Source organism: Rattus norvegicus, chromosome 6 (genome assembly GCF_021556685.1).
Source record: "Rattus norvegicus strain SHRSP/BbbUtx chromosome 6, alternate assembly SHRSP_T2T, whole genome shotgun sequence".
Taxonomy (NCBI): Eukaryota; Metazoa; Chordata; class Mammalia; order Rodentia; family Muridae; genus Rattus; species Rattus norvegicus.
The window spans coordinates 134,518,856-134,535,000 of record NC_141539.1 but is presented as its reverse complement, the minus strand read 5'-3'; the positions used below and the strand labels follow the sequence as shown (position 1 = coordinate 134,535,000).

Below are 16,145 nucleotides of genomic sequence, written 5' to 3'. Positions count from 1 at the left end.
TTGGCTATGCAAAGATTCATCCTGCGCTCTGAAGTATGCAATTTACTTCTGCCTAAAGCCTCTGTCCTCTGTTGGCTTCAAGTGTCCCCAGCTGACATACAGGCAGACCAGTGTGGTAGCTGCTTGAGTTGATTTACCAGGCAGAGAGCTGATTTACCAGGTTCCAACTTGGGGTTCAGGGGCCTGGTGGGAAGCAGGCTGTAGCCTGAAGTGACTACACTCAGGGGACTGAGTGCCTGATTCTTACAAGAGTTGGTCAAGAACGCTCTCTGCCCTGGTTTACGGCTGGGAAAACTGGAGCCCACCAGTAAGAAGTAAGAAATTCAGGCTAAGAAGTAACATATTCAGGCTTGCACAGCCAGCAGTGAGCAGGCCTGAGGGCGACACCCAGTTCTGTTACAATCTGGCATGCATGTTGGTATGGCTTCTATCATACACACACACACACACACACACACACACACACACACACACACACACACACCATAATCCATAGAAACGTCTAAGAGAGGTCTCTTTTTCTCATTCTGAAGCCACCAACTTGTAGAAGTCAAACAAGAGCCTCCTGGCATGCTGTCCCATGTCCTGGGTTGTTTTCAGGTTCAGGAATCTGTGAGCGTTGGGTATGTTGGCCAAGACCCCAGAATGGCTCTGATCCCCTGCTGTCTCTCTGTAGCCATCTCAAGACCTCCGCCTGAACCTGGTGGGTGGGTAGAGGGGAATGACATCTTTTCCTTATAAGTCCAGTCCTTGGGACACTCGGGTGGCTTGGTGCCTGGCAGCTGTAGCCATTGCTGACCTTCTATTTGTGGACTGTAACCTCTGTACCATTTTGAAAGGTCTTTCTGAAGTGGTGGCTCTTGCTGTAGAGGCACCAAAGGACTGATCCTGTCTCCAAGGGCCTCAACTCTGCCCTTTGGTGAGTTTCAGGACAAGTACGGTTACGTTGCAGTTTCTTATGGACTCTGTCAGGACACTCAAAGTTCACTGGGCTTAGCATGACCCCAAAGGAGGGTCTCCTTCCCTAGTCTACAGGCAAAGAGAGCTATGGGTCCAAAGGGACAAGCTTAGCCACATTTGGGAATCTAAGTCTGTGTGTGTGTGTGTGTGTGTGTGTGTGTGTGTGTCTAAAAACCATAGCTGGTCTTTTAGAGGGGTCACAAAGTCTGTCTCTCTGCAGATGAGGCGAAGAGGCCTGGGATCCCAGCACACGGGAACAAGAAGCAGGAGGTTTTCAACATTGGGGTAAGTGGAGTGTATACAGTGTGTTGTAGGCTAGGCTGAGGTACATACTGAGGTCCCCATCTTGAAGCCCTGCACAGGACCTTGGCTCCAATCCCCAGAACTGCAGGACAGCCATAACACCATAAAAGGCCTGCCTTTCAATCTTCTTTAGATACCTCCCCAACAGGTGGCCAAGGGCAGTGCCAACGCGATGTGCTACGACGTGGCATGTTCTACTCTATTTCCAGGCTCTTCTTTGGTTACAGGCATCTGAGTTTTCCAACAGGTGGCAGGACCACCCAATGTCCCCCCATGACAAGTGGAGCAGGCGCCATAGGAGAATGGGACAGAGTACGTGCAGGCTCAGTCCGGCCCAGGCTGGAATGTACATGGGGCCCGGAGTCTGGTTTCACTGATGCCTCCAACCCCTATGCCCCCGCCCCTACACTCCATGAGCAGCCATTGTGTTAACCATGGCTGGAACTTGCCGCTACGGCTCTAATAGTTACACGTTTTCTTCCATTATCTGACCCAAAATTGCACAGGTGTTAGAAGGACGGGGTTCCTGGGGTTTCAGCCTGAGTGTAGGCGGGCAGCAGTCTCTGAGGGAGTCTCTTCTTAGCTATGTAGGCCTACAGAGTTCTCTGGAAGAATGTCCGTTCTGCCAGCACGAGTGCTTTGAGTTTTAAGACCAGGGTCTGCAGGGAAGATGTCTCGGTATCTTCACAACTCCCAGTTTCTTGATCCATTTGGGGACAGAATTGAGAGCCTCGCCTGAGTGCAAACTGTTTGGTGACATGACCTCCCTTAAGGTCCTCAGTGGCCCAGCATTCTCTTGGCCTCTTTTCTACCTCCTAAAGCTCCCTCTGCTCATGAAGAGATAGCCAGATGCCAGCTATTGCTCCTCAAGGGTGAGCAGAAAGGAACATCCACTCTAGCCGTCCCTTGGACAGCTTTAAAGCCACCCTGGGATATTGAAGCCAGCTAGGAAGTGAGGATAGATAGTGTGTATGGCAAACATGGAGTGAGGCAGACCCTGAGACCTAGGCAAGCATCAGGCAAAGCACAGGAGCAGTTCTACTAGATGTAGGAACAGTTTTTCTCCCCAGTGGATGGGGATTGGCCAGAAACTGCAGGCCTTAAGTATACAGAGGCATGGGTGGGTGGAGACTCTCAAACCCTTCCTTCTGTATACCACAGCTCTCTACACCAGACCCGAGGGTACACAGCAACATCCTTTCCCAGAAGTGCCATCTGTATGTGTAGGGAGAGTTTCAATAGGTCTTATCCTCCAGTCAGAGAGGCTTGCCAAGATCTGCTTGTCCCCAGGTCGGGGAGCCTGAGGAAGCTCTGTACGAGGAGACAGAAATGTCTAGGTGACCTGCCTGGGCCTCTAGCCAGGTTGGGGCCCCACTCCCAGCCAAGCTACCCTGCCTAGGTTTCCCTGGCCTTGAGCGTTGGAAGGTTCTACAAAGATGGTATTCATGGCGAGGCCTTAAGTCCTCTTCAGGATGCAGCGGGGTTTAAATAAATACATAAAGAAGTTGGATGCTGGGGCCAGACTGGGCTTGTCCAGGGTGGTGGGTACAACTCATGTTAGGAGGGAGAAATCACAGCTTCCATGTGCACAGCCTTCTTAGCTCTGGGAAGCCTCTTCCTCTTTGTCCGACTGTGGGAGAGGCCCATAGAACCTGACTCAGCAATGGGTGGGATTTCTCCACAGCCAGACACTATCTAGAGGCTAGATAAGAGCTTTAAGCTCCCATGGCTCCACTTAGCAGATACTGGGGTTTCTCTCTTCACTCTTTTACAAAGGCAGTGCCTGGGGTTGGGTATCCCACAATGCACATCGAAGAAATGAGACACAGTGAACCTCAGAGCTGGCCCTGGGCTGGGCATCTGAGCAAGCAGCGAGGAAACTGAGGCAGAGAGCCAGCCCTGAAATTAGAAAGCAGAAATTCAAACCTCCCCCAGGAGTGTGTTCTCCAGGTCCCCGTGTGTGGGAGGGGGTGCTGACCTTCGGTGTGCTTGTACTGCTGCACAAACCACCCCCAGCCTGCACAAACAGAGCAGGAAAGGCCTCTGCATGACCTTTGACTTTTAAAGAGATTCCTGTGTCTGGATGACCTTTGACTTCTAAAGGGAGTCACCAAGGCCAGGGGCCCAGTGACCTTCTGTTTGAAGCTCTGCTCCTGGTTCTGAAGTACATTAGGGGCAGGAAGAGGGCAGAGGGGGCTGACCACACCAGCCAAGAATGTGGCTTTCCTCTAGCGGGCCTGGGGGAACACTGCGTCAAGGTCTGACAGTAACCAAGCTATGAAACTTCTTCCCATCCCTCATGAGGAAACCTGGTTCTCCAAAACCAGATCCCTTTAAAGAGGGAACGTTGGAAAGAGCAGCCACTCTCTCAACCACATGACAACTCAGGAAAGCAAGCTCTTGCTGGGACAGTTAATTGGGGGAAGTTAGACCCTCTCTCAGACCCACTGAGGAAGGAGGACTTCTTGGAAGAAGTTCCACCTTCCACCAAGTCTGGAGCTCTTGCAGTCCCTCACTGGAAAAGGGCCTCTGGGGAGAGGCAACGAACTGCCCAGTGGGGTCAGCTCCAGATAGCTGACTGATAAATGAGTACTCTGTCATGCCGTGTAGGGACCTTTGACATAGACAGATGACGGGTCAACACACCCTGCAATCCTCCCGCCCTCCAAGCAAGGCTCAGCTCCCCCAAAAGCAGCCCCCGAGGGCAGAGGAAAAGAGGTGTATACTCCCTCCCTCCTCGGCTCATATCAGGTTCCCATTTTTCCTATGTGTTTTGCATCCCCTGTTGTTGTGTAACCTCTCCCGATTTAATAAAGTCTCCGAGCCGTCTGCCACGTTCAGAGTGCAGACTGGTATAGCGCTTTGAGAAGAGCACCTCAAATGCTCCTTTCCGATGCATTGTACGTATGGATAGAATGTTTGAGTCACCCTTTTCTCCCCTCGCAGTTCTGTTCGTAATGAGAAAAACGAAAAATAATTCTGGTGACCTCCTGCCCATCATTAAAAAAATGGCTTGATGAAATGCTTCCATTTAAGGGGCACTATTTACTACTTGGTCGACAGACAGAATGAAGCCGGGCGGCAGGCACAGGCAAGGGAAGTCGGGAGTGTGTTGTTGGGAGCAAAGACGAGTTGAAGGGACCGTCTGTGTCGGATGATCCCATCTGTTAAAAAAAGCATGAGTGTGTACACATTTAGTTAAATGACTGGATATGCCTAAAAATATTTGGAAGGAGCCACGGCAGCCAGTCAGCAGTGAATATTTTGGGGGAATCTACATTCTTCCCTATCTGAATCTGTTACAGCAAACTACTTCTGTCATGTAAAAATAAAGATCAGCCAAAATGGCTTACCTTCAGAGGCAATCAGCACCCCAAGGGAACATTGCTATAGACACCCTATGGGCTCTGCCCAGTGCCCATTTGAGCCGTATCTGGGTCTCTGGAGAGAGATGCCCCTCCCCAGCGGAGATCTGGTTTACTGTCTACTGGTTTAATGATATGCAGACCTTGGCAGGCCTAGTGTGCTGTCCTGTAGATTGGCTGTATCTTCAGTGCTCTGTTTCTTTGTGGACTTTGGTTGGATGTGGACAGAAGGACCAGAAACATCCAGAATCCACTCCGGGGTGATAATGGATCCCGTTATCGGTGCCTTATCTCTTCCTCCAGCTCCTTCTGGTCTTGTTCTCCCTCTTCGACCACTCCTGAATTTTGCCCCCAAACTCTGAGGAAGTTGTCCCAGCAGGTTTCATGACAGAGCTAGATGTGGGGACAGGGGACTGCCTGGGTCTCTGGCGTGGTTGAGTGGTTTGGACCATGGGTTGCCCACATGACACCATGACATCCGGCCCACGCGGCTGAGGACAGACAGAATCTCTGTGCTCCTTCTGGAACTTAACACAACTCAGGCTCTTAAGTGCTGCCCTTGAAGACCTGGAACCCCTTGTTGGGAGAGCATTTTATAATGAGAGAACAAGGAGTGGAGGAAGGCTAATGGAAAACGATGAACTCTTGTCCTAGAAGTAGTTGAGGAAGGGACAGGGTCCTATCCTGAGGAGCTATAGCCCCATCACCAATCCCAGCCATGGGGACATCTTCATTTTGTTTCTCCATCTCTGTCCCACACACCTACCAAGGGCTCATTAGCTCTGGTTTTGGTTCATTTCGGAGGGTAGATGACACCACCATCCACATATAGCCAAGACATTCACATTTTTCAAATGAAAAAACAAAAGAACAGACAAGAAACGACCATCTCACGGTGGCCACCTGTCCTTGCAGTCACTGGGAAAGAGCATGGGGTTGAGCGAGGGGTTTTGCCAGGGCAACAGTGCAGGAGATAAAGACTGAGGTATAAGCCTGGAGCCGTCTCCACTACACAAGTCCACATCAGAGCACTCGCAAGGAGCCTGGAATTACTCCATGCACAGCCATCCCAACAGTGTACACTCAGCGCTTCCCAAGAGCAGGATGTACTGCTTACATGGTCATGGGCTTTCACGGTAAGGTTTGGCTGAGTTTGGTTTGTGAACGGAACTGTTTATCAGGCTGCCGAAGGATGATACACTGTTACACATCCAGGAAGCTGTCCTCAGTAGCTGCTGAGGTTCCAGAGACACAGCTCTGAAAGACAATTAGTTACTGCAGGAACCCAACAAGAAATAAGGCAGACAGTACAGGTCTAGGGGGGCCATGGCTCTAGCGATTCAAGAGATGAGGGCCAGCTGGATCACCCTCTCTGGAGGGGTCAAAAAGCCAGTGACAAAAAGTAACCCCACTTCAGGGCTCAGCAGGATGCTGGACACAGCAATGACATACCCACTTGACTAGTAAGGAGACCAAGAAGGCACAAGGTTAAACCTCTGCCCTAGCCATAAAACACAGGTGGCCTGGGGCCTGTATCTTTCCAGACCCCAGCCTGTCACCATGTCCAGATGCCACTCTGGGCCAGGATAGGATCTGCCTGAGACCTCCAGCAAGAATAGAGAAATCAAGTCAGCCCTAATTAAATCACACACGGAGTCTGGAGGATGGGGGCCCCCATGCCACCTGCCTGCAGGCTTTATTGTACCCAGTTAATCCTGTCCAGGTGTCTTCTGGCCGCCCCTGATCAATTAGTCACTGCAACTGAAGCTGAGTGTAATTAATTATTCAATTTTGAGCTGTTCCAGTTTAATGCGGCTGAAGTGACATCATGTAGCCGGGGTGTGCTACAGGCAAGGGACAAAGGCAGGCAGGGCTGAACAAAAGCCCCCATGCAGTGCACCTGACCTGTTCTGAGTCAGTCCTAATCCTCCGGCCTCACAGAGCGAGCCCACTCACCTCACGCCCGTGCTGAGCAGGTGTGTACACCCCCGACATGGGCCTGCTGACCTCAGCCTGCACCAGGAGGCTGAACCTCTGGGGTCAGTGACACTCATTAATCAGTTTTCTGTCCCCACTCGGCTCTGAGCCTGCTTCTTCCTCACCCCAAAGCCTGAATCTGTAGCTCTGAGGGACCCCACAGGATTCTTCTATGGCCGCTGCTCTGCCCTAACACCAGGCACTGAGGCGAGGTGGGGGCCCTGGAAGCCCTAAAGCAAGAGACTGGATCTGAGAGAGGCTGGGCAGAATCCCTGCAAAGCCTTCTGCTGGATGGGGCCCACCTTGAAGGCAGTAAAGGGAATTAATGCTGATTGTCCTTTCTTCCTCTGTGGCCTGAGGAAAATACCTCTCCTCCTCTTTCTTCCTAATTGGATCCCAGCACCAGCATCTACCTCCCTATCACCTCAGTCAAGCCCTAACATTCGATCTCACTACAAGTCCCTGGGATCTGCAAGTCCTGTGAGCCACACAGAGTTTGTGTCCACAAAGCCAGCTCCTCCTTCCCGTTTTGCAGGCTTAGAGTGACCCGTGCACATCTTGCAGTCGCCTTCCTCCGGACCCTGGTTCTCTTTCCTCATGCTTCAAAACGGGCAGCTCTTCAGAGTCCACAGCAACCCAGCTCTCCCTTGGGTCCCCCTCCCTCTCCTGAAGGGTCCCAAGTACGTGTTCATAGGCGCCTCCAGCTCAATGTGATGACCTCTCTCCCTGGCTGTGTTTTCTGGGCCCCTGGCTCTATGCTTAATGGACCCTCCAGAAATGTTTGCTGAATTCATGAAAAAAGAAATGATTAAATCAGCCAAATTGAACTCATTATCCTCCCTCCCCCTCCTTTCACCAACGAGGGAAACCCCGGACCCTGCACGTAGATAATGGTGTCATTACCAGACACTCAGCCTGCCCAGCTGCCAGGGGCATCTCCACTCTCTTCTCGCCACACCAGCAACCAATGAGCTACCTGGCTGTCTCAAAGCAGACTCCAGCCCTGCACATCTCCCTGCCCCTCCTCACGAGCTGGCTTTGGGGCTTATTGTCTCTTCCCATTGTGTCTGCGCAGGTCCATTCTGCGGCCTGCCCCCAACATTATACAGCCTATACAGCCTATAGCCAAGGTGGTTCCTTACTGGCCTTTCTGAAATGCCAACTGGACACAAAGTGTTCTGCTTTGAAATGTCCAGATGGCTAGAGTATAGAGGGGTGGGAGACGATTTGTCTGGTGTCCATGAGGCTCTGGGTTCTACCCTCAGTGGCTCAGAAAGAATGAACAAATAAAATGAAATGCTCAGGTGATCTGAAAATTCAATTTCTGGGCATGCGCTGGGGAGAGGGTGTGGGCTGGAGCCAGCAGGGCCTCTGACAGAAACATGCTCATCCATATTCTTAGCAGCGTTGGCCACAACGGACTTACCATGGAGACAGCTAAGTGTTCCCAGATGGAGTCTACCCGATGTGGTCAATGGGCACAGTGGGATGAAGCCTGACTTTAAAAGAGCAGGACACAGGCCAGACATGGTGGTAAACCCCGTTAATCGCAGACCTCAGAAGACAGAGGCAGATCTCTGTGAGTTAGTCTCAAAAAACAAAACAAAATAACAACAACAACAACAACAAAAATGAGAGTAGAGGAAGGCGTGGCCACAGCATGCTGCAACACGGGTGAGATGCCAGGCTGTTGTTTTGAATAAGATGAGGAAGAACAGATTCTTTAACTCCACTCATATGATAAACCCCGGGGAGGAACACTCGGATGTCAGGGTGTGTGGAGAGCACTGCATCATGGGGATGGAGTTCTGACTGGCATGAATGGTGATGGCGGAAGCACAACGCATCATGGGAATGGAGTTCTGAGTGGCATGAATGGTGATGGCAGAAGCACAAAGCATCATGGGAATGGAGTTCTGATTGGAATGAATGGTGATGGCGGAAGCACAACGCATCATGGGAATGGAGTTCTGACTGGCATGAATGGTGATGGCAGAAGCACAAAGCATCATGGGAATGGAGTTCTGATTGGAATGAATGGTGATGGCGGAAGCACAACGCATCATGGGAATGGAGTTCTGACTGGCATGAATGGTGATGGCGGAAGCACAACGCATCATGGGAATGGAGTTCTGACTGGCATGAATGGTGATGGTGGAAGCACAAAGCATCATGGGAATGGAGTTCTGACTGGCATGAATGGTGATGGTGGAAGCACAGAGCGTGCCTTGTGCCTTGAACATAAGCGTAAGAACAGTGCTGGACTTCGGTGATGTCTGCAGTGATATGCAGTGGTAAGGTGGCAGTTTTGTCCACCACAGACCCAAATGTATGGCAGTTCCCACAAGAGTGTAAGAGCTGACAAATCACCACACTCGGGGTGTTTCTTCGCCTTGTCTCTTCCCTTTTTTCTTTTTCTTTTTTCCTGGCTGTGAGACTAGAATCAGGAGCAGATCCACACCAGGCAAGTCCTCCACCACCAAGCCCCTCCCAGTCCCTCTCTTCGAGTTTTTTCTGGTCTTAGATGTGTTCTTACCATGTGCTGGCCACCTGCTGTATTCACAAAGGTCCATGCTGCATGAATCTGCAATCTGGATGTCCTGTGTCAAACCTACCACAGGCTGTGCTGTGCAGCTCGGTTCAGGGACAGTATGACCTGCTCGCAGTGACTAAAGGACCTAATTCATGATGCATATCCTAGAATGTGTTTTTTGTTGTAACGTGTTCCACGGGTACATCTTAGCACAACTTTTTTTTTTTTTTTTTTTTTTGGTTCTTTTTTTCGGAGCTGGGGACCGAACCCAGGGCCTTGCGCTTCCTAGGCAAGAGCTCTACCACTGAGCTAAATCCCCAACCCCATAACTTTTAAGCGCCCTCAAATTAAAAAATGCAAAATGTTCAAATGTCTGGGAGATCTTTGTTTCTAACTTCCCTGAGTCTGCCCTAGCACCTCTTCTGGTTGGGGAGCCTGGCGTAACCCTCTCTTCCACTTTTCCTTCACATGCTCCACTCCGGGTAACCTTGTCTGTTTGAATCCAAGTCTTTCTCTGCCCCATGAGACTCTCACCGTATCATTAGGCCACACCTACTTTCCCCCCACCCCCCACTCCACAGCTCTGGTTATGCCTGGCAACAAGAAACCATGGATAAATAGTGGGTGAATTAATGAAGGAGGAATGAATGTATGGCTTGTTTATATCCAGAGCCTCATGAAGTCTTCCTTGTTTCCAGTCCCGACAGCCCCAGTGCACTGAATCTCTAGAAGGAAGGAGGCTGAGTACAGCAGAGAAGGAAGGTGTGGACCAGGTCCTTGGAGCAGCCCTGAGAACTGAAAAGGTATCCTCACTGGGTGACAGCCCATCCATCAGCTGGTCTGTTTATGCAGTCAGCATAATTGGTTTCTGTGTGTGAGAGAGATCCCTTCAGGAAAAGGGAGGTAGAAGAAAGAAGACGGGGAGGCACAGGGGACGGGACAGTGCAGTCTAGCAGAACTGGGGGGTTTAGTCCAGGATATGTACAGGGAGGCCTGTCCCAAGAAAGAGCCCGGACACTTCACCTGAATCACTAGGAGGCCCCGGAGAAGGCCCCGGAGAAGGCCCCGGAGAAGGCCCCGGAGAAGGCCCCGGAGACTTTCATCCTAGCAGCCTTTTTGTTGGGAACAGCTAGGATAGAGTGGAGTAGGAAAGCTACAGAGCACAAGGCCAAGAGGGAGCCTGGAGGGGTCATCACTGTCCCCAGAGCCAACATATGCTCCATTAATGGGCCGGACTAGAGCATGTCTTGCTATGAGGCCAGAGTAGCACCATATAGAGATGAGTCTTCAGCCCTGGAGATGGCCACAAATCCAGGTGCCAAGATTGGGGCAAAAGTTCCAAGATGCCAAATGCAGCCAGATGGAAGCTCTTAACTTTGAGCCCTCTAGGATCCCTCTCAAGGCCCACGTTCCAGAGGAAAAGATATTCAGATATAATGTATCTTCTTGACCTTCATTTCTTTTCTTTTTCTTTCTTTTTTTTTTTTTTTCCTGGAGTTGGGGAACCGAACCCAGGGCCTTGCGCTGAGCTAAATCCCCAAACCCGACCTTCATTTCTTTTATTGTGAGGGTGGGTACCTTGTTAGGACCCCTGAGCAGGGAGGGAGGGCATCCATTGACCAGATCTTCCTAGGAGACTCTGTGTAAAGTTCTCTGGGACCGACTGAAACCCAGAAAGCCTCTTGAGTCAGCCATCATAGCTCTAGGCTGGCAGGGCTCCCTACAAGGTCATGTCTAATTGTCCTGTGGCCTAGCCGATTAGCACAGTTACCACCAGCTCAGGAAAGAGGTAGACTTCTGAGCGCCAGGAATTAAGCTGAGACTTTGCAAGTTCATGCTTTTGCCTGCCCCAGAGAGTAACATGGATACCCGTGGGCAGTGCTGGGCCTCATCCAAGCTGGGCTCAAATGCTCTCTTTTGTTGACTAATATGGCCTCATTTAAAGACCAGTGTCCCCCCTCAACTTAGTTCCTCATCAGGAAATCCCACTTGGGACCCCAGAACCCAATTTCCTCCAGAAGCAACGCCGGAGGGAAGTGGTGGTGCCCAGCAGGGCAAGCTACGCCCTGCGTAGCGGGGGGGGGGGGGGGGGGGGGACGACACCAAACCCATGGCTTTCTAAGAAAGTCTGTTGGCCAGCGCCTGAGGCAACGGCGTGCCCACATGGCCTGGCCACAACCAAGTCTGCCTGGGTGGATTCTCCAGGAATCACTGGGTCCAGAGGATGTGGTCAGAGATGGTAGGAAAAGAAAAATCATTGCTCTCCAGGCATTCTCTGAGTGGAGGCTGACGGCAGCACATCCAGGAAGCACTGTGGACATCCATAGACCTTGGAGAAAGTCAGGGTCAAGTTTAAAAAAAAAAAAAACCAACCTTTTAATATTAAACCATGTCCAACAGATGCTATGATATAGACTAGCAAATGCCACATTCCTTTCCCAGGAACTGTGGCCTTCAGGGCACAATCTTATGGCTAAATTTTAACTCATGCTGAGCATGGATCAGCCAGCCCCTCCATATACTAGGTGCCTACACCCAACATTTCTTTCTGCCATGAGTGTATTTTGGAGAACCATTCCCTACGCCCTTGAAAGATTTTGCCTCTGCCCTTGGAGAGCCCTCTGTTGAGATGAGGACCCCCCCCCTCCCGACCGCACACATACTCATGAGACTCTCTGAAAAGTCCCTCTGTGTCTTCTGAGGTAGTCCTGGAACAGGTGACTTTGAAGGTGCCCAAGAGCTACTTTAGGCACCCAGAGAGACAGCTCCATGCCACCTGACGCTGTCAGAGCCCCAGCACCCCTTGATGAATGTGCTGAGCTCTGAAATAGGCTTCAAAGCTAGGACATGTGAGGTTCCAAATCCAGGCCCCTGTGCCTATTAGGTTTCATGATTTCTTCTGCAGCCTTGGTTACGGGTTAGCACGAATCTTCTCACCCCTTAATTATAGTCCTGGCATTCGAAAAACACACCAACACCTCTCCCTCCCTTGGCGCCATCTCCCCAACCCTCCGAGCTCCCGAGCTCCCGAAAGCCACGCGGGCCAGAGTTAATCCCCGGTGCTGTTTATGACTTTCCCTGTCCCCATGCTCCCCAGCTGGCTACATACTTCCTGGCCCTTGCCACCGCCTGCCTTACAAGGCAGTACTGCCCACTAGAGATGCTACTTTGGGAAGAGTCAAGGGGACATAAATGTCAGGATCTTTTTTTATGTGCTGAGCCAAGCCATTCCAAAGGCCTGGAAAACAGGCAGTGTTCTAAACTGGCCCCCTACCACTCCCGAGTCACACTTGGACAAATGCTGTCTTCCCCAGGGGTGGGAGGTGGAGAAAAGAGCCCATAGCTGCTTCTGCTGCATATCAATAGAGCAAAAAGGAAAGATTTAGAAAATTCCCTCTCTCGACTGCAAATCTGATTTGGGTCCGAAGCCTGCCAACCAGATGAATTAAAACAGGCAGATTACAGCCTCAAGTCTGTCTCTGTATAGAGAGGAAGGCAGACCCTTCATGGTGGAGACAGACAAGGGTCACCTCCGGCATATTCCCTGACTGTGTGCATCTACCAGGAACACTGCAGGGAAGCCAAAGGGAGCCTGCGTGCGTGACCACCAAGCTGTGGATGCAAGAGAACATGAAGGGGAAAGGAAAAAGCCCACAGTCATAGGACAGCCAGACCTAAGGGATCTGAGCTGAAGACGGGAAGGGAAAGGGAGGGGGCGGTGTCTCAGAGCTGCTTCCACTCCGGGCCACAGGAACACAGGAGGAACAGGGCAGATCTACACGACCCTTGTCTAGTGCCACGCCTTACCCGTGCTTCACATGGCCAAGAGGAGAAAAGTGGACACACTGGAGAGTTTAACAGGAAATTGAGAAAGACGTCAGGTCATAGAGAGCTGAAGCAACGCCAGCCACTTAGCTTGGAATAAAGACCTGCAAGCAGGGAGGTGGGGCACGAAAGACGGTTGGGGTGAGCCCAGGAGAAACCCTGTCTCCTGTAGACGTAACCCACCTATCTATGTTTCTGCCATACGCTCCCCCAGACCACACATGGAACACTCCAGGTTCCCCATCCCTGCCTTCTGGTTTCCTTCCACCATAGGAGAGTGGCCACCGAAAGCCAGCAGTGGAAGCATAACCCTGTCTTTTCTGTAGCCTTCCCTTCTGAACCTTAAGGCAGATGAAGCCCCATAGGGAAAGTTAAGGGGTTACAATGAGTATGGACCCTAGTGGACCCTACTTCTCTCCTCACCCATGCAGGAACGGGCCATTCAGTTGCCCCCAGAGGGCCCCCCACCAGCTCCACTTCCTGCACTACAGCCTCTACAGAAACCCCTGGTACAAAGGCTGGACAAGGAGCAGCCTGAGGGGGGCTGTGTGAGTGGAAAAAGCCTATGGGAGCCTTAAGGGAAACAATGACTTGGGGGCACTTCAAAGCCAGGGAGAGTACGAGACTCCTCTGCCTCAGAATAACTCTCAAACATTTCAACATTTCAGCATTTTCACGGAGGGCTTGGGGGTAGGCGTTTTGTTACCTTATACCCCTTCTACACTGAAGTCCACACTGACCTGATTTGGGGGACCCTTGAAAGCCAGGTCCAGTACCCCCTAACTCCCCCCATCTCCGCTCTGCTGGCTATTTAGGGTCATTCCTAGTTGCAACCAATCTAGCCTGTCTTGGATCCAGCCAGCTCTGCAGACTACTGAACAGCTGTGCCCACCCCCTCACCCCCCCCCCCCCGCGCCACTCCTTCCATCCATTCCTGCCCTGGGCCTGCAGCAAGGATACTTTACACTTAGATCAAGAGTCTTTTCTCACTCCTCTTAGGTCACTGGGCAGGAATGGTGGCATTTGCTGCCTCTGCACATGGCGGTAACTGGATCAGCAGAGAGCCCCTCGCCATCCTCCTACAAGGCCTGCACCATCCTGAAATAGCCCGAATGTATGTATGGTATCTTCTGGAACAGAAGAAGCCAACATTTAAACATCCCTGGTATCTTGTTTATGCCTGGTAGTTACCAACAAGGCAGGTGGGCTCTGTAGACTCATTCCTTGTGAGGGCTCCTGGATCAACAGCACACATATCTTCCGAGGCTAGGAGCTGAGGTCAGCACTCACACAGGCTGCTGCTTGAGGGATGGCCTTCATGCAGCTGATGTCTGCAATCACAGGTTGGGCCCAGCTCCAGGCCCCTAACCCTAGACATCTCCTTTTATAGTAGGAAAAAAAAAACAAAAAAACAAACCCAGAAAGATTGTAGGAACTGCATGGGCAGGCAGGGACCCAGAAGTTCACAAGAGAGAAACTGTTGCTTCTTGAGACTGAACCCTGAAGAGGAAAGCAGGCACAGTAAAACTCCCACATGCCTGCTGGCCATCAACCCAGAAGACTGTCCTTGTCTTCATACTCAGTAGTGGCCGTCTGTGCATTATGGGATATTATCAATTGACAGCAGCACTGTGGTCCCCCACAGGTAGAATATGCACGCCTATCTGTCCAATAAGAAATAAAAGTTAAATGATAACCTTGAATGATTTCCATAAAGAACGCTTTTAATATGTTAAGAAAAAACCTGTAATATTACATGCACACACACACACACACACACACACACATACACACAGACTCTGTCTCTCTGTCACACACATTCTCTGTCTCTCTGTCACATGAATGTATTCAGTGTGTGTGTCTCTGTCACACACACACACACACACACACACAACCAAATTTTAAGTGAAAACCAATATAAAATTGTGTGTTGTGGTTGGATGGGTGGGGGAACACCGTCATAGAAGAAGGGGGAAGTAGGATGGGATAGGGGGTTTGTGGACCGGAAACCAGGAAAGGGGATAACATTTGAAATGTAAATTTTAAAAAAGTTCAATTAAAAAAAGAATAAAGAAAAATTGTGTGTTGTATCAAAACAAAAATATAAAATGAAGACCAGTGAGGAGGTTCAATGGGTAAAAACACTTTCTGTAAACCTGACGATCTGAATTCAAGGCCGGCCCTCATGGTGGAAAGAGAAAACCCAATTACAGCACACACACACACACACACACACACACACACACACACACACACACACCACACACGCACACACACAAACATACAAGTACACAAATACATACACACATATACACACACAAATATATATATGAAACTATTCTTGAAAATACATATGAAGGAATCATGCTAAAATTATTAGAAATGGTTATCTTGAAGTAGTGAAAAAGAATTTTTTTGTTTCTTTTTCCCATGCTGGGATCAAACCCAGAGCCTAGCACATTCCAGGCAAATGCCCTTCCATGGATCTATAAACCCGCAGTGTGGGTTTTATGAATGTTGTATTCTTTTTTCATTTTCTGTTTTTTCTTTTCTTTCTTTTTCTTTCCTTTTTTTTTTTTTTTTACAAAATTCTAAAAGAGCTCTGTAAGAGAAAAGAAGGATTAAGCAAAAGAATAATAGTAAATTAAAAACACTCACACTATCTGAAGCCTTTCCAGACACTGCCGCCCATTGTCCCCAGGGTAAAGTCACTTCCTGCTGAATGTGCTGCTCTTGAGGGGAGAACTTTACCTGATGGCCATACAGGGGACATCCGGGGCTGATAAGGTACATCAGGAGGTCTGCCTCCTGGGATGCCTGTGGGACACCTCTGCCCTTTTTACGACTTACTGCTAGCTGGAGACACAGAGCCTGTGTCCACACACATGTGCCTTTGCTGCCAAGGCCTAGGATAATGTTCAGTGAAACTCTCTAAGCCTTACAAAACCCTAAGAGGCACTAGGTCCAGTCTGATGCCTACCCAGGAAGCCAAGCATCCCCTCTTACAGAAAAACCAAGTCTACAGAGGGTCCTGGCATAGACCAGAGTCCTTAGAGATACAATGACGCTCACAGCACAAAGAGAGAGACTTTAGGGGGCAGGGAAGACCTGGAGAGGACAGAGGTCGGAGAACAAAGAGGGCAGGCTGAGGGGGCCATGTGACTGTTAGGGACAGGGTGAGA

General features: G+C 50.4%; 1 protein-coding gene across 1 annotated transcript in view; it reads left to right on the top strand.

The window, feature by feature from the left end:
• The window catches only part of LOC148005470 (uncharacterized), a 40,214-nt gene extending 25,177 nt beyond the window's left edge, over window positions 1–15,037 (top strand). Inside the window, exons 6-8 of the mRNA XM_087554968.1 lie at window positions 1,181–1,245; window positions 9,837–9,941; window positions 13,963–15,037. Coding sequence (XP_087411094.1) covers window positions 1,181–1,245; window positions 9,837–9,941; window positions 13,963–14,070 — 278 coding nt within the window. The 3' untranslated portion in view covers window positions 14,071–15,037. The remainder of the gene's footprint in view (window positions 1–1,180; window positions 1,246–9,836; window positions 9,942–13,962) is intronic.
• The last annotated feature ends 1,108 nt before the right edge of the window (window positions 15,038–16,145 follow it).